This window comes from Ambystoma mexicanum, chromosome 11 (assembly GCF_040938575.1).
Source record: "Ambystoma mexicanum isolate Mex_15411 chromosome 11, UKY_AmexF1_1, whole genome shotgun sequence".
Taxonomy (NCBI): domain Eukaryota; kingdom Metazoa; phylum Chordata; class Amphibia; order Caudata; family Ambystomatidae; genus Ambystoma; species Ambystoma mexicanum.
In genome coordinates, this window is record NC_090934.1 from 1,297,389,255 (window position 1) to 1,297,416,903 (window position 27,649).

Consider the following 27,649-nt stretch of genomic DNA (forward strand, 5'->3'; position numbering starts at 1 on the left):
TGACGCGTCATCTGTTTCACAAGTCATCAAGTAGCCAGAGCACAGCAGGCCTGGAAGAGGGAGCTAAGTGACCCTCAGACAAGCTCTCTCAAGGGCAATGATTAACAACCAATTTAGTGTCTTGGCAGGAGCAGTGTGTTTTGAGTTGGCAACTGTATAATAAATGAGTAGTGATGAGGTTGGCATATATTTCTAGGAGTGTTCGGGGTTTATTAGGAAACACTAGAAGGTCAGAAACTCTCTACATAGCAATATCAGGGCTGGGGTAGAGCTATAGCTATTGCAGTAGGCATGGCACAATAGAAAAAGGCTCCAACTGGGAGACCAGGTAGGCAAATGCAGTTTATATTAGTAGCAGAGTAACCAACCAACCTACAATACACGGCTTGAGGAAGGCTGCCCATGATATTGCTGTTAAAACGGAGGCGTTTTGTTTTGAAATCCATATCAGGGAGGGCAGGTGTCTTGCCAGTGCATATCTTGTTCAAAAAGCTAGTGTGTAAATAAGAATGGCAGATGGGAAGGCATCATGAAGTAAGACACAGACTACGGATTCAAAGTTCAAAATGAAATGGTTTATTAACTCAAATGTCAGGATGGTTGAAGGCCTGGCCTGCCCTATGCTAAGGTGGGATTACCCTGCCTGAGCGAAACTAAGGAAAGTTTGAGTCAGAAAGTTCAACTTAAAAGTCTGTCTGTGTCCAAAACCTGTTCCTGCCCTCACAGCTAAAGCTAAACAATGTGTAGGGATGTCAGTAACAAAAGAAAGAAATGGTGATCAAACAAAGTCTGAGCCTCTTCCAGCTCCTGGCTTACTTTTCAGCTTCCCTTCTGCAAGCTTAAGAAAGTGTTCCACAAAAGTCTCAGGATTACTGTTCTCAAGTTCAAAACATTTCCACACAGCATTGGGGTTCCCTTCCCCAAGGTAAAGGCAACACAGTTCCAAAAGAAAGGGTCTTGAGGGCTCTGTCCTCAAGACAGCATCAAAGTTCACCAACTCTCAGGGTTACCTTCCCCAAGACTACACTTTCCAACTTATACTTGGTCTCCGTCTTTTAGTGTTCAAAATCAGCTCCAGTCAACGTAACACTCCTGCTGGATAAGCTTAGAAACTCAATCAGCTAACTCCTTCTTGGTTTGCTTTAACAAGATCTTTGTTTTTCACAATTGAGGGTTCCCTGGTCTAGGCAAAGTTGTCAGACCAGACGGTTCACCCATTAAAGTTTGCACAACCAGGAACCCTTGTCTTTTGGGTCCATACAGGTTTTTCTGTATCTGCCCCTGTGTGTTGCGCCCTGATACCCTTGGGTCTGGTGTGCATTATACATGAATAAACTAAACTAAACTAAACTGACTTGGCTTCTCCTTGTCAGCCTCTTGGCTTTGCCATAATGTGTCACATGTCCTTGGCCAGTCCCTGGCCTTGCCTCACTGCATTCATGCATAAAGTTCATTTCGTGGTGATTTAACTTCTTTATCACCTTGTGGCCAGGCTCTCTTGCAATCCTCCACTCTTGCTCTCTTGCTTCTTACTTTGCTTTCAAACCAGCAATATCTTCTTGCCTCTTACTTTGCTTTCAAACCGGAAATACTTGCACTTAATATTAATTTGTCATTTGTTAGTAACTTTGCCTATTTAAGTTTCATTCAGTTCAGTATTCAATATTTGCAATCATTTGCTTTGCCGCTTAACTCTTACTCAACCCGCAGCTCCGGGTTTTGTTTCATTATTCATATGCTGTTTTGTTCTTTCGGCATTGGCCTTGCTTCCCCACAGCCCCCAGGAGTGCCCAGGTTTGAGTGACTTTATCTCTTCTCTAACCGGTCTCCGGCATTCCCTCCGGGCAGCTGCGCTGTTCAGTTTCAGCTCTGCCTGCTGGCTTTCATTTAGCCCGAGCCCCGCTTACACTTTGGATGCTCTTCTGTGCTCGCTGGCAGCTCTTCTTCCCTTCCGCAGACACTTGTGGCTTCCTTCTTTCCTTTTCTTCGACTGCAGCTCCTGCTGCGTAAGTTCGACAACAGAGGCTCCCCCACCTGTGGTTTCCTTATGATCCACCTGCTCCTGGGCTCCACAGTTCCTCAGAATCATCTGCCGGCATCCTGGCTTCTATGCAGGAACCATCACAGCTGCCTCCTTGCACACATGACTCCCTGCTGGTCTGAGTGCTGTTGGTTTCCTCCCTTCTAATACACCTGCAACCACTTGACAGTTGGAAGTGCCTGACTGCAATTAGGGTAGAACTTGAGACATAACTGATCTTTCCAATGCTCTGCAGGCAGCTTTCTCGTCCCAGTAGTAGAGTGGTGAAATGACTTACTAGTGTTCACTACTCCTTCTCACCTCTTCTTCGTCCCAGTACTGTAGTATGTTGAATGAGGAAAAATGAGGGGAGCTGTTTTACAATAGCCCATGAAGGCTGTTGGAGAGTTAGGTTGGTCCTCATAAAGGAAAGGGGATAACATGTCTCACCTTTTGGTACCCTCTTCCCAATCCCCAAGGGCCCTCTACGCAAGTGATCATCCCTTGCTTCTCCAACTCCAGGGTCAGGATCCCAAAGCGATTGCCTTTCCATGGCCACCTGAGAAGAGGATCCAGGGGGAGTAGCAGTGAGGATGCCCTCAGGTTTCTCACACAGAGCTACTGCCATTCAAATCTTTGGTAGCAAAACAGCATTATAAGCACAAGATTGCAAGGTTGACCCTAGTGAAGGAAAATAAGAACTTCCTGTAAACTGGTATAAACCTATCATCCTTAGAAGAGGCAGCCGACGGGTGATTTTTAGGCAGACATCAGATAGCAACCAAAGAGCAGTGCCTTTTTGATACTTCTACTCAATAGGATTTGGGTAATCTCAGAATCCCTGAGATTTAAGTAAACTCCTTGAGTCACCACATTTTTGGAGCCAATTTCAATAAAAACATATGAGCAAGAGCACCCCCCGGAAGGGATAGAACTGCCATCCTCTGGAGGGCACTCTAAAATGCCCACCTCTGTGTGCATATACCTCAGTAAACCCGTTTTCTATTTCTAGCCACACAAAATATTGGTATCCTGGGTAAGTTCCAATTTCCTAGTGGATACCATTACAAGTGAAATACAGAGGATATACAGCTCCTGCTTTATATTTTACATGGATTGCTTTACTATGTTCCAATGGGCTTTTGTTGACATTTTTCAAATAAATAAGCTATAATAGCTGACTTGGAACGTTAAAAGCCCAGACCGTTATCCATCCGGGCATGGATTGTATTTTACTTTTTGAGAATATTTTTATTGTTGCCAAACAATTGTAGAAATCTGTATACTTTCTCATTATTTTAGTTTTTTGGCCCCCCTCCCGTGTTCTAGAGGGGTCCACCTGTCTGCGCCTAAAGTGTCAACCACAAGATCTCGCCTATTTGCAGAATACTGAGGCTTCCTGTGTCCAGAACTTTGTTTCTCCACTCTTCTGATCATGATGGGGTTGGCCACTGTTCTCAGAAAGATGCTTTATTCTCTTCCAACCACACATCCAGAGTATTGTTCATCATATGTATCACTTGTGACAACGCCCCCTGCCTAACCTTGAGGAATGAGTAGGGGCCACCCTAAAATAGTGGATGCTAGACCTGCAGGGAGGACCACCCCACCGTCATCCCACAATAAAATAAAGGGCACTAACACAGGTATTCAATAGTTCATCCCTTCTAATGGACAGGAACCCCATAGGGGTAGTCTCAGAAAGGCTCACCCACATAACCTGCAGCAGGGCTGGGACAGAGGGGAACAGCCACTGGGACATTCAGCCCACCCTACCCCGCTCCTCATAGTTAGGTCCATGAAAGGGGCAATCCCAGGGGCTCTAATACTCTCCTCACCATGCTTATCCTTACTTCTGACCACAGGAGGAGGCTGCACAGAATCGTTGAAGAAACTCCATCCCATGAGGTGAAGGCTTTCATATTTATTCATTTATTTGTTTTCATTTTTAAAGCCACTAAACCCTGAGGCGTCAAGGCGCTATTACAAACCGGTTACGCATACATAAATCCATTTTCAAGAGAGAAGAAGTCCAAAGACCAATGTTGGTCTTTATGCAAATAACCACATTTTTAGGGCTTTCCTGAAGATCCAGTATGAATTCCCTGCTCTCAGGGCAGAGGGGGGTGAGCTCCACTGTTTAGCTGCGAAGGTTGGAAAGCTGGCACCTCCGGCTTTAGCTTGTTTGTAGTTGGGGTGCGATAGTTGGTTATTGTTATTGTGGGCTGCCCTTATAGGACAACAATTACATTGTAGGAAGAGAAGACTCTGCCTTCAAAGAAACAAAGTTGCATCACTTCAGAATCCCTGGCTACAGCTATAACTATGAGCATTTCAGGGATCGAAATTAAGACTGGATAAGCAGAAGCTAAAAGCAGCGCCTGGGTATCAGGCATTAACCAGTGACCAGGAGCTACTATGGAGGGAGAAGGAGCATTTAACTTCCACATAATATGCAAACATATCATTTTCTACATTATTTTTGACCCCTTATGCTTTAAATGTTATATAGATATGTCCTAATGTTTGTTTATAGATTGTCCCAAACAGACAGAGTTAAATTCACAAAGGCGGATTTTGTTCTGCATTAGTTGGCCTGGGAAGCTGAAGGTAGCTCCTGGTACCTGTTGGTATCAAGCTAACTAGGCTCCTCTAGACTACAAGCAGGAGCTAAATAGCTCCCAGCTCCACCAATTTCTAACCTTAATATTTATATAGTTCTAATCGCCAAGGCATTAAAGCGCTGTACCAGTAAAGTAGGAGAGGATTTAGCTAAACAGGAAAGGTTTCAATTTCCTTCTGAAAATCAGAAGGCCACTGATACCCCAAAGGTCTGTTGTAGTGCGTGATAAAGCTTAGCTGCCAGAACTTGGAAAGACCGTCCCTTGGCTTGCGACATCTTAAAGCGTTGTTCTGCCAAAAAAGATGCATGTCATGGCCATAAATTACGAGCAAGGATATGCATTTTCTCCAATAGAGCAGCTGCTGGAGAAATTAGTTTCCATTGTGATTCATGCTTGGATGGCGTGCAGAAGTCCTGAGGCACATAGTTGCATATGAACAATGCAAGGGTGATTCATGCAAAATGTGCAAACAATGAAATAAGGAAACCAAATTCTCTGTCTGCGTTGCAGGGGTACAAGCTTGCCAGGCCTCCACAATAAAGACAAGTAAATGTAGCATCCGCCCCTGCTTGCTGGGAGGTTTTCTAACTTCTCAATTCCAGGCTATCAGAGCAAAGGAGCCCATGTTCGTACGGGTAATAACACTGGGGATTCTAAGGAAGGGAGTGAGACCCCAAACCTGCCCATAGCCAAGGTGGCAGTCCTTTGTGAAACCTCAGGCCACCCCCTTTGCAAACCTCATGATCCTCAAACCAGGACCCAATCACAGTCAAGCACTGCACTCAGTACACAGGTGTCCTCAATGCCAGAAAGCACTGTGCTGGGGGCAGTTTGGGGGGTAACTCTACTATGTAATGCAGTCACCTCAGTATTGTGTGGGGGGAGTACAAGTAGAAGTTGGGTGAAGGAGTTTGGTGGAGGGTGGCCCGAGAAAAGAGTACTTTTAGGGAAAAAGGAAGGGAGTGTTGGAGGGTGAGTATGGACGGAGTTGGAACAGGAGGGAGTTGTCTTCGGCAACAGGAGGGGTTGGTGGGGAGTGTAGGCTGTTGGAGCAAAAGATTTACCATCAAGGGAAGAGAAGTTGGTGGAGAGTTAAGCAGGTGAATCATCAGAGAAAGAGTGAGAGTCAGAGAGAGGTTGGAGGAGAAATATCAAGGAGATTGAAGGGAGAATGTTTCATCAAGGAGAGAAGGTGTCACCCTCAAGTGGAGAATAGTTGTTAGGAGGTTGGAAAGGAGTGTGGACATTAAGTGAGAAAGCCAGAGGGGAGGTTGGAGGAAAGCCCCCTAAAAGACTCAAGAAAAGGAACGGGAGAGGTGAAGGCTTTTTCAAACCATTGCTGGCATAGATGAACTAGAGGGGGGGATAGATGAACTAGATGTGGATGGATTTATGAGATCTGAGGTGGTGGGAGGAGATCAGGTGCCCCTATAAAGAAAGACTTAGGAGGATCCAGTGGGCCAACCTGGTCCAGGGCAGCCTCCCTCTACAACTGGTGGGAGGAGGTAAGAGAGAGTAAAATGTCACTGAGGGAGGATATTGTGGCCGGGTATATCAAGGGGTTGCCCAGGGACCAGAGCACACCAGCACCGGGGCTGACCAATGCATTGGGACCTCCCTGAATCTTCCTCTGAGAGCTTGCCCAGCAGAGCCTGAGCTGGAGAGGTACCTGCCTCCTGGATGAATTCTTCAGGGGGTTCGCCAGCCTAAGGCATGTTGGCCACGGAGGCCTAGGCCTATTTACTGTACCGACAATGGTTTGATAACCTGGTGAAACCAGCAACCTGACGACAAAGACATGGGTCATTGCCCAGACTACCACACAACACAGGACAAAGACAACCCCTGGAACGTTTTAAGAAGCTGTATACTTAATTAGGATTTTCTTTAAGAGGCTACAGTAACCATAATACACCTGTACATATCTTTTGGGGATCAAACATTCCTGCTTCCCTTTGAGTTATTGACATCCTTCCTACAGATACTTCCTTCCCTGCACTGGCCTTTCCTGCACTATGTTAGTTTCCATATGATGATTAAGTACTTTCATTCCATGACTAAACTTGACTTGTTGTCCGCTTGGTGCACGCTGGGACGCCTTTTACCCCAGAATGCTCTTACCCTTGGGCCGTCTACACCATTTGTTTACAGGTCCCTTCCCTGCCACTGCCTATTCAGAATTGTCCCAACTGCATGAACCCTTCCTGCTTTCACTAAGTTTGCTCAGTACCCAGTTAACCCTATCTAGTATGTTTTATGTGGTAATTGTGGAGTTTGCCTCCAGGTATCCCTCGCTCCGAAAGGTTAGCACTTCCAACTCCATAAACATCCGTATGTCATTTTCCTCTAGTGTCATTTCTCAATTGTTGTGCATGGAAATTCGCAAATTCTTGAATCTTGCTCCAATTCTACAAGCATAGATCGATCAGAGGAAATTTTTTTCTGCATACTTTTTTAACTCTCTGAATCTGCAAGTAAACCCTCACTCCAGAGCTCTAATGGGTGCTCTTGCGTTGGAAGGTCATGCAAGTGGATAGAGGAGTCCTTCCTCTTCAACGTCTTTTTATGCGAATGTGATCTGTCACTTTTTGTTTTTCGTTGTCTACAGTGAGCAAGCAATCCAGTGATTCCCAGAGTCCAAGGATCCTTGATTCATTCTGGAATTCGCTAATTATATTATCATTGCATGAGCTACTTGGTGGGAGACACAAGGATTTACGGGCTCTCAAAAATATGAATCCATTAACTATGGACAGGATGGCTGTGCCGTACATGGCCATATTCTGTGGAACGTAGTGGCAGAAAATTTGAGACATTCTGGCTCTTTCATTGTTCTGTCTTTGGGCAGATTTCCTCATGAGATCCCGGGGTGGCCGCCGCAGCCGATCAGATTGCTTGGATCCAACAATGAAAGCCTTCATTCCGTTCAAGCCGAAGCTTCTCGCACCCGGCCATTCCATCTCCCTTCCACCTCCCCTTCCCACTGCTGGCCGGCTCCACCTCCCCTCCATCCCTTCCTCCAATTTACCTGTTCCTTGTTGCAGCGGATGCCACTGCTCAGCCGCTTCTCCATCCTGGGTCACAATGGAAATGGAAGAGGGGCTCCACATGTAGCCCTGTGTTCCATTTCCATGGTGGCCATCTTGGATGAGTATTTTGTTGAATGAGCGGCTTGCACGCTGTGCGCGACCCGTTAATTCAAACAAATACATTGCTGTTTGCACTCGGGATGTTAACCCAGAGTGCTAATAGCAATAATACTTGGATGAGTATTTTGTTGAATGAACGGCTTGCATGCTCTGCGCGACCCGTTAATTCAAACAAATGCATTGCTGTTAGCACTCGGGATTTTAATCCAGGGTGCAAATAGCAATAATAGCTGGGTCGCCGGGCTATACTTTTGTGGTAACGTCACTTTGCTTGGGCCTATTGACTTGGTACACTCCAGGAAACCGGCTATTATTGCTTAATTCTCTGCACAAATGCACAAAACAATTATTGTCCATTTCAGCTGAGTAGTTTGAGCCCATCAGATGAATCAAAGAGGTTCACCCATTTAGAAATGTCTTGTGTATCCCTCCGCCTGTGAACTAGCGGATGGATAAAATTCACAGGGGTGTAGTGCGGTTGGGGGTAAAATCCCCAAATTATTCAGATCGTTGTGCTGTGTCTACAGATAAAACAATGTGCCCCCCTCCCACCACTGTTACTTGCAATTACCATTTACTATTAACAGAAGTACTTCTTTAAACCATGCATTCAAATGTTCTCATGAAAGGCAGCCTCTCTGTTAAAGCACTTGTGCCCATTCACCTCCTGATCAAACTGCACTGCCTACAGAGTGAACTGGCTTTATCCTGACAAGGGACCAGTGACCAAGACAGGTCAGCTAGAGAGCACGCACCATAATCACGAGCTTGGGGCGGGCAGCTCCCACAGAAGTCAGTGCGCACGCGTCACTTTCATTGCAAGGAACTGTTGAGCTTTTTCGCACTCGTCGGCCTGTGTGATCTAACCAGTTGGAATTCAATGGGATGTGATGCTTGCTCTTATCTTCGAACATGCTCAACACATGTCAACAGGAAAAGTGGAAAAAGCGAACACATGTTCAGGCTGATAAATACAGACTCGCTTGGCACTCCGATGAATGAGAGCTTCACTCGTATATTATCCCAGAAGTGCTAAAGCCACAACAGAAGAACTAACACATTATTTTATCTGGTGCACTATTATCAAAGGAGGCGCCATGGATGCACCCTTGTGTTCATTCACCAAGCATGGCACACATCTTAACACTCAATACATGCATTGAACAGGGTGATCAGGAATAAGTGACCGCAGTGTGGGTGCAAATGGCGGTAATGTGGCAGTAATTCCGTCACCACCGCATTACCACACCACCATATACAGAGTTTGGCGGTGAAGTGGCCAAAAAGCTGTAAGTCAATCTTCCACCTTGCTGCCAAAAATCTGCAAAATGACAGCTGAAATCCCCATGAAGTCCCATGCACTCCAAAAATGGGGATTTACACCACCCTACCACCACTTGTAATCCTTAGCTCGTCATGCTGTTGGCACTATGTTGGATTAAGAGTTGCAGTCGCTGCTTGCTTTGCGGCGTTCTGCAGCCTCGCAGTTTCAGGGAGCCTTGCAGCGACCTGCCTTTATAAATATATTGATAGCAGCTGCTAAACTATCAATATCTAAAGACATGAACAGTATCCACATCGCTTAAATCACAAGCGTTGCAAAGTGGTCCACAGAGTACGGAAGCCTCAAGAAAGGACTTGTAAGACCATCATATCTGCCCAGTTTGAATTCCATGGAAAGGCGGTCTGCAGCGGACAGAGGGCCTCATTATCACATTGGCGGTAGCCGTGCCGCTGCCGGCAAAGTTGTGAAAAAACCGGCACCCGGCACTGGGGACCTACAGGGGCATTCCGACCCCGGTGTACCCGGTCCATCCCCATTGCCGGGTACCGGTATTCATTACTTCCCATTCCCATTGAGCCCCATAGGGCTCAATGGGAATGGGGAGGCCGGATGCACCGGCACCATTCATGAATGGTGCCGGTGCATCCGACGAGTTGTGCTCGTGGGTGCGGGTCTGCCCGCCAGGTCAGATCTGGTGGGCAGTAAGGCACCCGCGAGCACAACTCGTAGTCTGCCGGTCTGGTAGCAAAGATGCCGGTAGCTTACCAGCACCGTTAGTACCGGTCCAGCAGACTTATAATGAAGCCCTTAGACTTATAGGCGGGGTGCACTGCAAAGTGATCGATCGGTCAGATATACATTCTTGGTACGGGTTGGGGGGATGGCTCTGGGTCAACGAGTTTATCTTAGAAGCCACGTAGCGCAGAGTGTCATTTGTTCGAATCCTGGTCCTGCCCCTTAAGGCTGGTCTCTGGTATGAAGCGTGATATGAAAGCTCAGTTTAAAAAAAAAATGTCTTTGCCCTAAATTTGGACAAATACAAAGTTTGTGTTTTGGACATGAACTGCAAAAGCCTAGCTTGCTCATGCTTTCCAAAGACTGCTTATTACACCCCTATAACTGTATCACCAGTTACATGGAAAGAAGCGACTTTAACTTTTAAGAGCACCTTAAAAAACGCAGGATAATAAAAACGAAAGCGTGGCCTGCCAAGTACACTTAGTCAGAATGTGATCATCACATTAAACCATTTTTATGGGTTATTCTTCTCCAGCTCAAGATGTAGGTCAAAAAGTATACCCTGACCTGAATCAGTTCATTTTTTAAATCAAGATTAATTATATTTGCAGCATTGTTTGGCAAGGTTGCGGGCATAAAATTCTACGCAAGTACTATCAGTTTCCTAAGTGAATAGCAATTTCGGTATGACTTGCTAATTCTAGGTAAATTCAGTACATGTAACAGAGACGGAGCTAAACTTGCGGCACGCTAGATGCTTCCTCCCTTTTGTTGTCCCATTAATATGGAATCATGTATTTATTTAGGTTTTATGTTGGACATACATGTCATTTTGCATCCATGTCCGAATGTGCATCAAAGAGGAAGGGGTGTCGTAGTGTGTTCTTGCGCTGGTTAGCGGTTGCTGAACGAGCCAATGGTTATGCATCCAGGAAGGAGGATAGTGATCCGCACAGTGCCCTCTGGTGGTTGAGTTTGGTTCCCCAGCAAAGGATGGGGCCATGGGGGAATCCGTGTCTGAAAAGCTGGGGTGCAAGGGCAGGGCTCTAAATCCCTTACCTACATGAAATGGGAGTTCTTGGGATCAGGTTAACTGAGGAAATCTGAATGGTACGAGCTAAGACCTTAATGGGGAGACCTTCATAGCAGAGGATCCGTTTTCTGGAAGCGAGGCAAGACGCTGAGGGCAGCCGGTGCTTTATATTAGATGAAATGTTCATGTTATGCGAAGACGGGTTCAATAAGTATGGTGGCAGAGGACCAATGTGGCACTGATCACTGCTGGAGCACCACCGCGGCTCAGTAGATAGATGGTCATCGATGGTGAAGGTTTCAGAATTTCCGTTCACAGTTGCTGCACATCACAGATATCTGACGTGAAGTGCTGCTTGCACCGGAAGGCCTCTGCAAAGCTCTGTCACTGCACAGTGACCATGAGGAAAGACGGGTGGGAGGGGAGGGAAGACCATCAGGAGAAGTGTCATAATGACCACAAAGGACTCTTCACAAAGCGAACTAGAGATCTCTTGTACTGAATCGATAGTTCAATTAGGTTCGTCTCATGAACTGGGTTCATGTCAGTCCCATACGCACTGCCACAAAGGAAGTACACACATTTCTGAAACTAGAGCCGCGTGGTTGTGCAGGAGGGGGACACGTGGACCAGAACATCTAAATGTACCTAATTAATTCACAAATTGCAATAGCTCTATATCGTCAACAGAACAATACCGGATTGTCCTTTCATGCTTGCACGCGTGTACTCATTCAACCTATAGTCCAATGACAACTCACAAAACCCCACATTCTGTGTCCATTTTCACCTTCACAGGTAGGGGTAGGTCTATGGGATGTCTGGGGAAGTCTGCTTGCTTCTGCTGGGTGTTGGTGCCGGCATGGAATGGGGTAGGTGCAGGCTATGAGTCTTTTTTCCTGCCTGCGGCCTGAGACGCCGCCTGATTTAAGGGGTAGCTGCATATTAGCAACTCCACCTTAGTAAGCTCTCTGAGGTAAGCTCTCTGAGGCACATGGTGTTGTTAAACGTTGTTTCCAGTGAACCTATACATCTGGAGAGGAGGCTGACATAATGTTGCAAATGTCCACGCGGGGATGTTGAGACGGGCAGTGCAGCGCCACACTTGGGCATATGAGAGGCACCTTTCCGTGGTGAGTGAGCATTAACAGATCCTTGTAAAAGGAAAACAGTATCACAGTGGCGTGACTACACTTCCAAGGCGTGTGAAAAGCCACCATGTTGATTCTTGGCCCTATTTAAGGTCGCTAGTGAGGAGGCACTGAACTTTTCAAGACAGAGGTGCAGCATGAAATTCTCCTGGAAAAATCCTCAGAGAAAGGAATTGTCTGCCTGAATTTCTAAGAATATTATGGTTGGAATGGAGTTGAAAGTCAAACACTCCCGATTGCAGAGTATTTGCTGCTTATCCCACGTGACTACAGTAACGTCATGGTTGTCCTATTCCAAGACCATTCCTGTACTTCCCTTTCCACTTGACTTCCACTTTTGAATATTATTTCCTATTATAAAGCCCGTTCCAGCTCTGTATCCTAAAATATGTGAAATTTGAGATCTTTCCCGGAGCTTTCTCCTGGCTCGACACTTCAGGGGCTGGTGTGGTCTTTGACCTGTATTTGTGTCAGTGAGTGGTCTACTCCATGGCATTCCAAACAGGCTGGGCAGCGCTCCCCTGATTGGCTCCCCACTTGTCCTCCGGCTCTGCACATGACCTTGCTCATGTGTGCATGAGTACTGTACATCCTGCATGCCCCACGGGCTTCCCTTTATATCATCAGTATTTAGGCCGCTCCTTCCCTAAATCTTATGTGTAGGCCAGGTTTTGTCCCACTGATTTGTGAAAAATGAAGGAAACCCATTGTGCACCATTTGGTTTTCTCAGTTAATAGGGATTGAGAAGAGCCATATGCCATAAAGATTTTGCACTCAGGCAGGAATGAAACCACACCGTTTAGCTCTATGTTCAAGAACTAGCTCGACTCTTTCATTTTGATTTACCACGAGGGCGTTCAAAAGACACTTTGAAGGCCCTTACTGTGAATTATTTCCCTGTTCTCAGTCAGGGGAGTCGCATTGCTGTTATGTGGCCTTTGTAAACCTTTAAACCTTATGAGCATCCAGTTGGCGGAAAATGAGAAGATGTTCTCTTGTCAAAGTAATTCTAATGGGCACATTCTCCTCGCACATTACGTCGACCGGGCATACTCCCCTGGCACGAGAGGCCCAATGAGCATATTCAGCTTCCACATTAAGTCTAACAGGCATATTGTCTTGGCACATTAAGTCTAATGGCCGTATTCATCTTGTACATTAAGTCTAACAGGCATATTGTCTTGGCACATTAAGTCTAATGGCCGTATTCATCTTGTACATTAAGTCTAACAGGCATATTGTCTTGGCACATTAAGTCTAATGGCCGTATTCATCTTGTACATTAAGTCTATTCATCTTGTACATTAAGTCTAACAGGCATATTGTCTTGGCACATTAAGTCTAATGGCCGTATTCATCTTGTACATTAAGTCTAACAGGCATATTCAGCTTCCACATTAAGTCTAATGGTCGTATTCATCTTGTACATTAAGTCTAACAGGCATATTGTCTTGGCACATTAAGTCTAATGGCCGTATTCATCTTGTACATTAAGTCTAACAGGCATATTGTCTTGGCACATTAAGTCTAATGGCCGTATTCATCTTGTACATTAAGTCTAACAGGCATATTGTCTTGGCACATTAAGTCTAATGGCCGTATTCATCTTGTACATTAAGTCTAACAGGCATATTGTCTTGGCACATTAAGTCTAATGGCCGTATTCATCTTGTACATTAAGTCTAACAGGCATATTGTCTTGGCACATTAAGTCTAATGGCCGTATTCATCTTGTACATTAAGTCTAACAGGCATATTGTCTTGGCACATTAAGTCTAATGGTCGTATTCATCTTGTACATTAAGTCTAACAGACATATTGTCTTGGCACATTAAGTCTAATGGTCGTGTTCATCTTGTACATTAAGTCTAACAGGCATATTGTCTTGGCACATTAAGTCTAATGGCCGTATTCATCTTGTACATTAAGTCTAACAGGCATATTGTCTTGGCACATTAAGTCTAATGGCCGTATTCATCTTTATATTAAGTCTAACAGGCATATTGTCTTGGCACATTAAGTCTAATGGCCGTATTCATCTTGTACATTAAGTCTAACAGGCATATTGTCTTGGCACATTAAGTCTAATGGCCGTATTCATCTTGTACATTAAGTCTAACAGGCATATTGTCTTGGCACATTAAGTCTAATGGCCGTATTCATCTTGTACATTAAGTCTAACAGGCATATTGTCTTGGCACATTAAGTCTAATGGCCGTATTCATCTTGTACATTAAGTCTAACAGGCATATTGTCTTGGCACATTAAGTCTAATGGCCGTATTCATCTTGTACATTAAGTCTAACAGGCATATTGTCTTGGCACATTAAGTCTAATGGTCGTGTTCATCTTGTACATTAAGTCTAACAGGCATATTGTCTTGGCACATTAAGTCTAATGGTCGTATTCATCTTGTACATTAAGTCTAACAGGCATATTGTCTTGGCACATTAAGTCTAATGGCCGTATTCATCTTGTACATTAAGTCTAACAGGCATATTGTCTTGGCACATTAAGTCTAATGGGCATATTCAGCTTCCACATTAAGCACAATGGCATGTTCTCTTGGTAAAATAATACTAATGGGCATATTCTCCTAGCACATTAAGTTAATGGGCATATTCAGCTTCCACATTAAGCACAATGGCATGTTCTCTTGGTAAAATAATACTAATGGGCATATTATCCTTGAGCATTATGTCTAATGGACACACTCTCCGGCATAAGAAGCCTAATGGGCTTATTCTGCTTGCACTTTACATCTAATTGCCTAATGCCCTGGCACAAGAAGCCTAATGGGCCTATTCTGCCTCTACCTTAAATCTAGGGGGCATATTCATCTTGCAGATTAAGTCGAACAGGCATATTCTCCTTGCACATTACATCTAAGGGGCATACTCTCCTAGTACAAAACGCCTAACGGGCATACTCTCCTGGCTCATGGATGGTGATGGTGGTTGTGTGTCCTGTTGGGTGTTATTTCTCAGGATAAGCAGTACTTTTCCTGCTGCATCATATTACCTGTGACACGAAGCGTGTTCTGCATCGCCTATAGATCGCATGCAGTTCTCCACAAGCTAATCAACTGCACCAAACTCCTCCTGTTTATATACTGAGCCCGCAGACACTTTGGGTTGGTGCATGCACGTATAGGCATAGGGGAAGAAGGATAGCTCAGGGACAACCCGTTTGTCTTGGAAGCAACACTGGTTCGAATCCCGATCCCGTGCTTAGAAACCACGTTAAAAATGAGCAATTGTAATTATGATTATGATCTTCTGTAGAGGCGTAAGGCTGCTGGAAAGTTAGAAGTTAGACTCTTTCAGTGTTTTATTAGCTCCTCCTTTGTAAAAGTAGTTTTTGTGCCATTGTTTTTGAGTGAATGTGCTTTAAAATGCCACATTTTGCTCCACTTGCTCTCTGATTTGCTTGTAAAGCAGATAAACCGGGCATGCACACAATAGTTTCGAAAATGGAGGAAAATAATAAGAATTGTCATGTCTATTACCACCATTAAAGCACAATTTTGATGATGGAAGGGGTGGTACGTTTTATACACCGATCCCCGCCCGCGGCGCGCGCTCTCTCTCTCTCTCTCTCTCTCTCTCTCTCTCTCTCCTTCTCTCTCCTTCTCTCTCTCTCTCTCTCTCTCTCTTCTCTCTCTCTTTTGACCCTGTTCTGATATCTATCGTCCAATGGAAATAAAGACATTTCCGAGGAGCATGTATTATGAAATCAGTGTGAGCAGTCAGTTCTGTGACATTTGAGCCCATATTACACAGCTATTGTTGGGGGTGCCAAGAGCACGTAGGCCCTCTAGGTCTCGGATGATTTTACTGGATGCCCCCAAATGATTGCGCAGATTTTTCTGAAACACCCAAAGTGTGGTTGCAAAGTCCCGACTCCATCTGCAAGTGACCTTTTTCTTCATTCCACAGGAACATTTCCCTTGCAAAAGAGTGAGTCCCCATTCTGGGGCTGCATAGTTCCGTAGATAAAGCATAAGGAAGTGCAACCAGGCCCTCTTGAGTTGATGGTCAACCATCCAAGAGACTGCCCTTAGTCACTCGAGGGTTTCATTGAGGGCTATTAGGACCCTCCGGGGTGCTCCGACAAGGGATGGTATCCAGTGTATCCCCTTCCAAACATTGGTTGGGGGTACAGCCAGCATGGCCGCTGCACATCCTGACTTCCGAAGGAGGGTCTGGGGGGACCCATAAGGCAGCTACAGCCTGAGACTGATGGAGCAGCGAGTGATGCCACCGCCCAGTCAGTAGTGGTGCATGAGAGGATGTGCTCCACTGCCGCTAACAGCAAAGGTTTGCTGCCGCACAACAGGCAGTGATTTTATTTTCATAATAAGAAGAAAGGTGCTGGTTTGCATGCATCTCAAATGCTTTGCATCGTGCATGTGCACATTAACACTTTGCGCTGCTTGACACGGAAATGTAGAAAAAAACCTGAGTCAAAAATAAAAATCTATAAATGAGTCCTTTTTTTGATTTATTAGACATTGATATAAAAAAGTGTGTTCTTTTAATATTGGAGAAACATATTCTTTCATTCCTGTCATCTAATAAGAGGGTGTATGCAAAAGTGCTAGAACTCGAAATGGAAAGTTACATTTTTCTCCTGGCTTTGCTATTTTCTCTGCCTGACTGTTATTGCATTTTTAATTTTGACAGATGTGGATGAGTGCCAAGCCATCCCAGGCATGTGTCAAGGGGGAAATTGCATTAATACCGTGGGGTCCTTTGAGTGCAAATGCCCAGCTGGACACAAGTTTAGTGAAGTCACACAAAAATGTGAAGGTAAGACCTTTGAAAATCCCCTCTGTGTCCGTGTGGAGTCGTGTTTTGCGGCCCGCTGCTCTATGCAGGGAATGTGCTTGTTTATGTGTGATGTGCTTCCCCCTTTCCCACCTCTGGGTTCTGGGTACATGCTGCTAATTAGTCTGTCTTTTCGTATTCATTTGTTGACATTGAGCATTGCACAATCTTTGAATTGATTTTTTCTCCATTCACATCTGATGAATTGTACTTTGCTTCTTTATTGACTTGTATCGAATATAACGGAGGCCGGGAGGGAGAGCGAGGCGCAATGATCATGCCTTTTATAGTCATCCTTCCCCTGTCTGGTGCCAAACGCTGTATACAAATATCCACATTATTATCACTGCAACAGAGAGTTCTAGCACAGTACAATTACAATCCACAGTGTAAAGGAACAGAGGACAGACAGCTTCAGAAAGGAAAGGCATGCACTCTGGATACTGACACAAGGGTAGTTGGTAAAGTAATCAGTCTTATCGTGCAAGGTTATTTGGTTTCAACATCAAAGGGGCAAAGGGTCATAACTGTATCTAGGGGCCACCGGAGAAGGAGCAGGGGGGCAGAACCACAATATACCTGGTGCTTAAGAGGTTCTTGGTACTCGACAGCGTTGAGGCGGTTCTAGGGTTCTTCACAACCCGTGAGACAGAGTTAGTGGTGGGAGACAGCTGTGGGTACCAGGCGGCAGGCAGTTCGGCAAGCGAGGCTGGTCGTACGTCTGCAGGCTGTCCTGGCACAGCAGCTCGGGGCCAAGAATCGTTCTCTCTGTGCTGGTTGGCGGATCTAGAATACTGGTCGAGGCATATCAGACGGCTCTGGTGATTGTGGCGTGAGAACAGTCTGCAGTGCAGCCGGATGCGGTTCGAGGGCTTGACTGTCTTGAAATTGTCCTTAAAAAGATGGACGCTGGATGATGCTTGAGTGGCACTCCTCCTAGCTTCTTTGCAGGGCTCGTGTCCTTTTAAGGCGAACGGCCCAAAGCTCAGGAGGGTGTTAGCAGGCAACAGCCTTGTCCTTTGTCCAGAGACTCTCTGGCACTTCCCACCTAGGAAGCTTGCGGTCAGAACCTAGCAGGGCACACTGTGCGCTGGCTGACTACCGGTTCTGGAACTGCTGGATGGGTCCTCTGAGTCCGGTATCTTCCTCTGTTCCCTGGGAGATGTTTAGGGGAGGGATCTTGCTTCCCTCTTGGAACTCCTGGGCTTCCTTCACTGGCTTAAGATTTAAGGTAGACTGTGTACCTTCAGCTCGGTCTAAATTAATCCTTCTTCTTGCTCCTTGCAAAGTCTTCAGATGATCTGATCAGTGAGGGGCTCAGCCCTCTTTTAAAGCCAAACAGACCCCACTGATTGGTGCAGGCTAAACCCACCTTAATGAACCAATCCTGGGTCCCCACCAACAATCTTCAATTGATGCTTCAGGTCAGAATAAGAGCGCTTGGCAACATACAGTGGAAGGATGACAACATATACTTCTAAGTTCCACCCATCTTCCTGTCTGCTGTACATCAAAGTGTTTCTCTAATTAACTGAGCCCTATGCAGAGCTTTGTCACAACATGGGCCTCCTCTGAAGTAGGGGTTGCAGGCAGACTTTCATCTCCAATAATTCACTTACTTCCCTACTCTGAAAGGAGTGCTTCCAGACAGGGCATTCACTGCCCTTTCATACCAAGGAGGGCTGTTAGTAGCATGTTGACACAGAGGCATAGCCAGGATTGTCTAGCGAATGGGGCCTGAAGCTAATGTAGTTGGGCCCACTGCACTGACACAAATATCTGTAAATGCCCACACAGCGCTGCTGAGTGGGCAGTTACAGATTTTGGGTGGGCTTGCCCCTCAGGCCCTACCCTGCCTACGCCTCTATGTTGACACATTGCATTACAAAGAGGTGTTTATCTCTGGTCTCCTTTGTCACTTCCTGCACCCAAGCCTTCCCTGAGGCCTGCTAATTAACATATGATATATGATATGATATTTTATTTGTATCGCGCTCATACTTCAGTATTTGCCGCCACTAGCAAGGTTTAACAATGAAGATGCAAATCCATGGGGCCTTGAAAGGATAATCAGGCTCCTGATGGCCAGAGGCTTTTGATGTACCCACAGCTGTCAGGTGTCAGCTACACATGACAGGGGAGGGCGGCGCTGGTAAGCTGCCTCCTCCCAGAGTACATGACTATTTTTCTGCTGTGCAGTGAGTGTGGAAAATATGTGCGGGAATGGCCCCACATGTTTTCCGCAGGTTGATCTCCCATCATTCATTCTTTTTAATAAACAAAAAAGCAAATAGCCCAGGCGAGCACACTCTCCCTGTGTGCATGGTCGAATTCCTCACAGCATGGAGCATGGGTGATCAAACCAAGAGAAACTGATTGCTTTGAGAGTTTCTAATACGATAAATCATCAAATCTTTGTGCAACCATTTTATCTTTTCTGAGAAATTACTGTCAGATGCAAACTTGTGTTCCCACCCTTCTTTGACCAGTGTTCTGCAAATCTGTCCATGGGCGGTTCAGCTCATTTAAGTGGTCCACTTCTTAAACAGGTCTGAGACCTTCACCTGATGTGGCATGTTAGGTATGGTCCTGGGGTTAGCTTGCACATTGCGGTGTAATATTGAATTCAGATTATGGCATAAACCACTGTTTCTTTGGCTCTCTTGAAATTATACAAGCCAAGTTGTTCAGTAGTCATTTCACAATTAATTTATTTATGTTACATTTTATTAAATGAAGTGAGTTAGTTGGTTGTTGAAAGCACTTGATATTAGTCTCTGGAATTATTGTTGGTTTGTGGGATCTCTTAGTTCTCTATTTATGCCTGTGGAATTCTTTGCAGAAGCGATGTTATTGTCTTAGTGGTATTATGTGCATAGAAATGACCAGATCTTAAGAGTTTCTTGCCAATGTTGATGGATCATTGCTTTTATTCCACTTGGGATCAGGTTCTGTACTGTATTTTGGTACTTTTAGGAGAATGGTTTGGGTGAAATTAGAACTCATGTGCAACTTTGAGATTAGTCTGATTGCCCCAGGTACATCACTTATTTTAGGAGGTTCCCATATGGCCTAATGAAGATGGTTGGACTGCCCACCATCTTTCACCAGCTCATGAGACTGTGCAAGTAGGAAGAAATTAAATAGAAAAAGACCAAACTCCCTCCAGGCATACAGATCAGAGCAACACCAGACGTTCATCCTTCACCACGCAGTGTTGTACCGTGTACGCATAGGGAGTATCACCTTTACCGTTACCCACAGCCACACAAGAAGGAAGGGCAGAAAACTAGAAATGCAAAACCAGCTGCCTAGATTTTCAATTTGCATCCCACTGAAAAATCCACAGTGGTCTATAAGCTACAGCACGGGCTGCAGAGGCACATATGTGCACCCTACCAACACTCCACTCTTCGTCTTACAGCAGCTGTCGCCCAAGCATACATGCAACCTTGCGGTATCAGCTGTACCAGCCATGAAAAATAGTAAAGGCTAAAAAGAGAACACCATAAACAGAAAACCTACAAACCCACCAGCAAAACAAGCAATAGTAGCCACCATGCAGGATTAACAGTGGCAGTCAGATGTTACATGTGTAAATAGTATGGTTCCATGCGATAATATCCTCGCAAAATGTCGCCATACAAGAATGGCGCCATTTTTTTCCCGGCGATATTACCACATGGAGCATGCGGGATACACCCCTGCAACCCTCATATTTTTTTAAAGGGAGCCGGGACACACCCGCAACCCCCGCTCCCATTTACCCCATAAATTACCCCCATAAATACTGTTGCCTATCCCGTTTCCCAGCGACTATATATATGGCGACATTATTTATGGGAATAATATTACCTGATACCAATAATATCTGTTTAGGTGCAGAAGGAAGACTGCCATGTAAAGAGTTGTATTTATTTATGTCATGGAACTGCATTACTTTAGATTCTGGATTGCTCAGTTAAGTTCCAGCACCAACCTCGAATCGCTGAGGTTGGAGGAATGTTAGGTTTTCCAACAGAGAGTTGATGGAGCAAGAGCCTGGGGGGGCTGAAGCAAGAGGCGGGGGCTGCTCACGTTATTACTTGATTATGTGCCGTTGATCCATTTAATTTAATTGGATGTCACCTTACCTGAAGTCTGCATCTTCATCTGCAACATCAGACTCTAAGGGTTACGCCAACGTGCTGATTGCATGCAAACAAGTCCAAAAGGATCAGCCAGACACACCGTGTACACACTTCAGTGTGCACGGGCTGCAACACAAACCTAGAAAAGCCGACCATCCCGGGGTGCACACACTTGCTACAAAACACTGCACATACACACAGGTGTAACTCTGACAAGCCAGAGGGGTGTGGACTAGTGGGTTCTAATCCCCAGCAAATTCATCAGCAAGGGGAAACTAACAGTACATGCCACTAGCATGATCTCCATGTACACCCCATTGCAAATTACAATCTCCACTCCCTTGCAATATCTGTGCACAAATCCAGGGTAAAACCCTTTCGCTTAAGCAAATAGAACACACAATAACAAAGGAGCATTGCATATGAGCTGGCACATTGTAAAATGCAGTTTATACGATTTCATTCCATTAAATGAACACCCTTGAAACACTTGTGTATAGGCGCGTTATAAATGCCATATCATATCATATCATATCATATCATACCTGTTCTACCCATGGTTACCACACAAACTAACGTGAAGCTCACAACATCTGTATACTCAAACGATGTCCAGACAAGTGGTCGACTGTAAATTCGTCGAAAGACAAATGGTCGACGTAATTTGGTCGAAAACCAAATGGTCCAATTTTTTATTTTATTTATATATGTATTTTTTTGGTTTTCGTTTAGGGAAAAAAAGGGTTTTTTAGAAAAAAAGGGGGTTGGGGGGGGACCCCCCCGAAAGGGTTGGGGGGGGACCCCCCGAAATAAAAAAATAAAAAAGGGGTGAAAATAAAAAAAATAAAAATTCGACCATTTGGCTTTTGACCAAATTGGTTCGACCATTTGTCCAGTCGACCAAATTTTTTCGATCAAATGTCTGGCAACCTACTCAAACCACGTGACAACTCCCTTCGGGATGACACCTAGAAGGCACAACACCAAGCTAACACCATTGAGTTAGAATACTCACCGCGTACCCTAAAATACACTACGCATTAGGCAAAATCCTCTGCAACCCCTAATTATCTTGCCTAGAAAAGACCAGAAGGCCGCCACATAACATACTAAGCCAATAGCATAGCTCACATACACTCCATAACAGTGTTAACATGGGCAGATCTCAGCTTCCCTAGGGTTCAACCCCCTCAATTCCTGCAACAACTCTTGCAGCCCTGGAGAAAACTCTTTGAGGGCCATGTAGAGCCCACAACCAAATGGAACCACTTCTGACCTACCTTCACGCCAGCTCCTGGGCATCATATCCGAGTGCTTCTCCAGCAGGCGCGCAACGCCATTGAGCCAACCGGTCTTCAGCCCCCTCACCCCCCACCACAACCCCCTCGAAATGTGAGCTGAGGTGCATGCAGAAAGAATGATGTGCGCAAACGCACTAACACTTTAAAGCTGCTAGTTTCAATAAAGGCTTCCCTCCCTCTCTCCATAACAAAAATCAAATGCACACATCAGCCCCCTCCCCACCGATGCGAGCAAACATTTAACAATGTTAAGTGTTCTTTTGCATCCGAGGGGAAGGGGCTGATGTGCACACTTCCTTTTTGTTAGGCAGAGAGGCAAGGGAAGTCTTATCTGAAACTAGCAGTTTGCATAAGTGTTAAAAGGTGTTGCATGTTAACTCATTGTGTATGTGTGAATGAGTGAGTATGTGTGAATGTGTATGAGTGCATGATGTATGGGGGTTGGGTGCGCATGCAAATGAGCAAGTGTATGGTGAAGGGGGGGCGGGGGTTAAACGTGTGAGTGAATGTGTTGTGTGAGTGTATGTAATGCTGGGGCGCTACCATTTGATACTTGGGCTCCATGCCAGACAAGCCTGGGGGAAGAACAGAGGGGACAGAGCTTCCAAGTTTGCCCTGCCCAAGTTTCTGAAGTGGCCCCTCCACTCACCAGTTAGCCTCCCCCCAAAATGTAGGTTTCATTGTGCCCCTGTTCTCCAGCAAATGTATGCCCCGCGGCTACGGGCTGTTCCTTTACTTTCCGTGTGCCGCAGCAGGGTGATTTTTGCTGCAATCCTGGCAGCGGCGCAGCGCAGGTGCTGCACATCTCCTTTTCAGGACTGGGAACCAGCTGCTTGGTCCCACGTGAGGCAGCGTTGGCCCAACGTTCCTCAAAGGTCAGTGTAGCCACTTCATCACTATGTGCACCTGTGACACTAACTGCCTAGTTCCTCATGGAGAAACCCCAGAATTCCATTCCCCTCAGGAGGGGGATACTTACTGGCCATCCCCACACCCCAAAACTGTAAGCACCGGCCAAATACACGCTGCAACTCTCAGTGTTTGGATGTGTCATCGTTTTCGGCTCAAGATGCTGCGGAGAGCCGAGCTTCTGACCTCCCCCACAATGGGGACGCCAGCTGCTGCATGATAGTATTGTCCTGGGGCACGTTAAACCCACTCAGTGCTGCAGGCACTGTAACTCCCCCACACCTGCATCTGCTGAATCACCCCTTTCCCACACTGTCACCAAACAGGTAAGAGCGGGGCCACTTTGAGTGACACACTTGCTGGCCGCAAGAAGTCCAGAATCCAGTTAGGTGTTTCACTGGGCAAAACCTCTTTGCCATGGACTTCAGAAACGCTGCTGCCGGTACTGTGCCCTCACCTGTACTACCTGGCCACTAAGGACTAAGGGGTTAGTCTACCCCCAATCTTTTTCATGCAGCATACCTGGTTACCCTTAACAGCAAATGCAGGCTAGGTACACGCCGCCTGCCTTCTTCAGTCATCCTCCTGGGGGGTGACGGGGTGGACATGAGGCACAGGATAGTCGAGGAGACACCCACAAGATGTGTGCACCAGCAACTCCTGGTGAGTCCCTTATTCAAGGTCGCCAGCTGGCCAACACTGCTGTGTAATTGTAATCGGATATTTATAACGTGCCTGATACCCAGATGTTTCTAAGCGCGGACCAGGGGATCAAACCTGTGTTGCTCTGCGTCGTCTTGCTACCAACGCGAGTGTATTGCCCCTGAGCTATCTTCCCGAGACAGTCCTCCTGTCCATGAGATTGGGGAAGTGGCCTTGGGGGGCAGTGATGCCACATGTCTTTAGGCTACTCCCCCACCACATATTGCTCATAGGTTCCTGTTGACTTTGCCATTTGTTATTATTGTGATGTAGTCATGTGGCGCGACAGCAACGTTATGTGTGGTTTCTAGGTGGGGTGCCTGCCTTCCATCCTCATGTGGTTGACAGACTTTCACGAATGGCATGAATGTTGATGTGTTGAATGGAAGAGTTATGATATGATATGAGATGATAGGTTATTTATAACGTGATGAATACCCAGAGGTTTCTAAGCCCGGACCCGGGGATCGAACCTGTTTTGCTCCATGTCGTCTTGCTTCTAAGGCGAGCACGTTGCCGCTGAGCTATCCTCCCGAGTTATGTGTTTTGGGTCTGAGGGCTGGAGGAGTGGCTGTTGACCGTTGAATTGAGAGGCTGGCATGAATGGATGGGCTGGTGGACTGCTGTATAAGTACTTACCTGAACTGCCTACACACCTACCAGACTGAGAACACACAATAAAGAGATATTTAACTTAGCTTCATGTCCAGTTATTCCTTTGATGTGCCGGCTATGCAGAATTACATTGGCGATGAGCTGACTGAAAAGTGCATGTAAAGAGGATAGGAACGGCATCCCTCTGGAAGCGATAGAAGAACTAAGGAGGTCTCCACCCGCGAGAGATTTACAAAACTGCTAGCATCATTCCTGGCAGGAATGTAGGAGGGGTGTGGTGCGTGGTGAGATCAAGAGGATGGATCTCGCTGCTTCCACGTGATCAAGTGCTCCTGTGAGCTATGTGGAGCTGCATGGAGCCGTGAGAGAACTTCAGGCTATTGGACTCAGGTATTACTGCCAAGCGCTGTGCAATTAATGCATGCATCAGTGACAACAAGGAGAACACTGATCCATTGCACATAGCGCGGCATCTACCATTTCGGTAGTCTCTTGCCGGTTCGGGTCCTGCAACAGAATCAGTTGTGTTGGGTTAGCAGGAACCAAGGGAGCAGGGCAGGGTTGCTTTGCTGCTGTGTTGATGTGTTCAGATTGGCGGAAACCGCGCTCCGTGGGCAGAGTAAGCTGCCAAATGTTTACGGGAGACTGGATGGTTACTATGGGTTAGGGCGAGGTTTGATCACGGGGTGATTTCAAGTTAGCTGAGTCCATTGACTAGACTATTGGTGTGGTGCTGTTCCCGCTGTTAGATCTGGTAGCATATCTATTGCACAGCTGTTTAGTTGGTTGATTGGATATTTGTCTGTTTCAGGCTTTTTGTGATCTTGTCATGATCTGGCTTAGCCAATATAAGCCTGCTCCTGAGTAAGATTATTTTCTGATGGTGGTTTGGTTTCTGAAAGGGTGATTCTGTGTCTACGGCCCTGTGCATCCTTTCATTATACTGGGATATTGAATTGCCTGAGGTCTGGTGAACAGCCGGGGCTTGAGTGCTTTCTGGAAGGCCAGGTGGTCTTGGAGGGGCACTGCGTTGTAGCGTTGAGCGGTCATGCTTGGGAGCGGTGGGCCTCTGCCATGATACAGCGAGGCACTGTAATGACTCTGTCCTCCTGGGTAGTAAGGTAGGATTTCCCTTCTGAGAAATTCTGGGTCCCTGCTGGCTAAGCGCGGAGGGAGTATTGTAGGCAATTTAACAGACCAGTACCATTGTTAATACTAAGCCCCATAGTTCTAAATGCATTTTGAATATCCTGGAAATATTCTGAGTTCTGAGAAGTGAATTGGCAAACTGCAAGTGACGGCCGTCTCGCGTGATTGATGGGATATATTTTTGGAATATTAATAACATACCACAACGATTGCAAAAGGGAAGTTCTTTAAAGTAGGTTAAGAATGTGCACACGCCTTACATTCATAAAGTGAAAATAGAGCTGACTACTAGTACTATAGGCGATCAGCGATATCTATGGACGCGTTATGCATTTATTATACCTAAAAATATACATATGTTGTGTGTTTTGAAATAAGCCGGAATGAAATCTCTGCCTGGTTTTCAAGTGTTTGTTTGATGGCACTGCCTAGTTAGCACTCAACCTTGCTTTATGTTGCTAACCGCAGATGCTAACACTGAAGAGACTACATACATCAGCATTTCATATAGGGGCGGTAGCAAAAAACATTTGGAAAATCTAAAATGAGACAAAATGAAGTCAGCAAGTGCATTTTATAAAGTGCATAGCTCTTTGGGGAAAAACAGCTGTCACCATAAATGTTTCCATCACTCATGGGCCACCCCCCCCCCGCCCCCTCCAATCCCTGCCAAAACTTCAGTCCCTGAGTGGGGGCCTTAAACGATATCAGACAAAGTGGCCCCATTAAAAGTGAATGCACTATGAGGAGAGACACTGGATGGGCCATGTGCAGAACAGAACCACTAAACTACGGGCTGGAGAAGATAAGGGAGGCTGGTAAGAGCCAGCAGTGCACCGGAAAAGGGCTTCCAGAGGCCTCAACCATCACCACATTCCGGGTTCATTTCAGAGGATCCCTAGAATATTGCAATCTCAGGGAGGTTTATGAGAGTTCAAGCCCTCTGGCCTCCTGTATATCAGCTAAGAAACGTGTTTTCTTCTCGTGTAAAGCAAATAGCGAATTAGGCTTAAAATCACTTGCATTTGCTATTTTGCCAGCATGCAAATTGTAGAGTACCCCCGCCCCCACCCCAGCCCCACGGATAACGACTGACAAAGTAACAAATCGCTTAATTTTCTTTTTTGTCACAAGTTTCTTTTGGCTTGAAGATTTTATTTGCTTCTTATTCTTTAACGTATTGATTTATTTTTCTTAACAATCATATTTTTCTTAGGAAATTAATCACTTCTTTTTCATTATACAAATTGTTATAAAAGTGGGGGTGGTGATCAATTCTCCAGCAGAGGGAATTTGGGCCAGTCATTTCCTGGTTTGCTTTGAGTGACAGATGGTCTGTGGGTTTCATCTGTGTAGTTAGGTCCAGGGCACTGGTTATGTCCGTCCTTTGTGTTTGCTCTAATGAAACCACAGCCAGCATTTAAATCTCACATTTTTTAAATTAGTTATTCCCGCCTTTTTTTCTTGATTTGAGGCATTGGAGCTCCTCTGTCTTTCCATCCTATTCCAAGAACCAATCAGTAAGAAGCCCTTTCAGCAGCAGGGCTCCGCAACACTGGTAGTGTTGGAAAACCATGGGAGTGATCAAGCCTCCCCAGATTAAAATATACGAGGATCAATCTCCCATCATTTGAGTCGAGATCCCTATATAAAAGAACAAGGATTGCTAACTAAACTCTTCGGCTATTATATAGCAATGCCCAGATCAGTGTTGGCCAACATAATGAGCACCTGGCCAGCGAAACAAGGCACCATGTAACCTAAATGACATCTTCAACCATTCTGGACCCATCAAACTGGCATCCTTCCACCCTCTCTATCCCTAGACCTTCGATGTATATGTAGGCATGCATAATGAAGCCCTGGGGAGCCCTCAGTACTCCTTTAGCAAAGTGGGGTTCATCCACTAGGCAATGCTCTCTAGAGCCAGCCTCGTGCCAAGCAAGATACAGGGAACAGCCAGTGCGCGATCGAGGGGCAAGGCAAAGCTTCCATGTGAGTAGTAAGCGAGCT

General features: G+C 45.7%; 1 protein-coding gene across 1 annotated transcript in view; it reads left to right on the forward strand.

Moving 5' to 3' along the window:
• Window positions 1-27,649, forward strand: part of FBN1 (fibrillin 1) — a 643,598-nt gene that overhangs the window by 247,622 nt on the left and 368,327 nt on the right. The window contains exon 7 of the mRNA XM_069624792.1: window positions 16,687-16,812. Coding sequence (XP_069480893.1) covers window positions 16,687-16,812 — 126 coding nt within the window. The remainder of the gene's footprint in view (window positions 1-16,686; window positions 16,813-27,649) is intronic.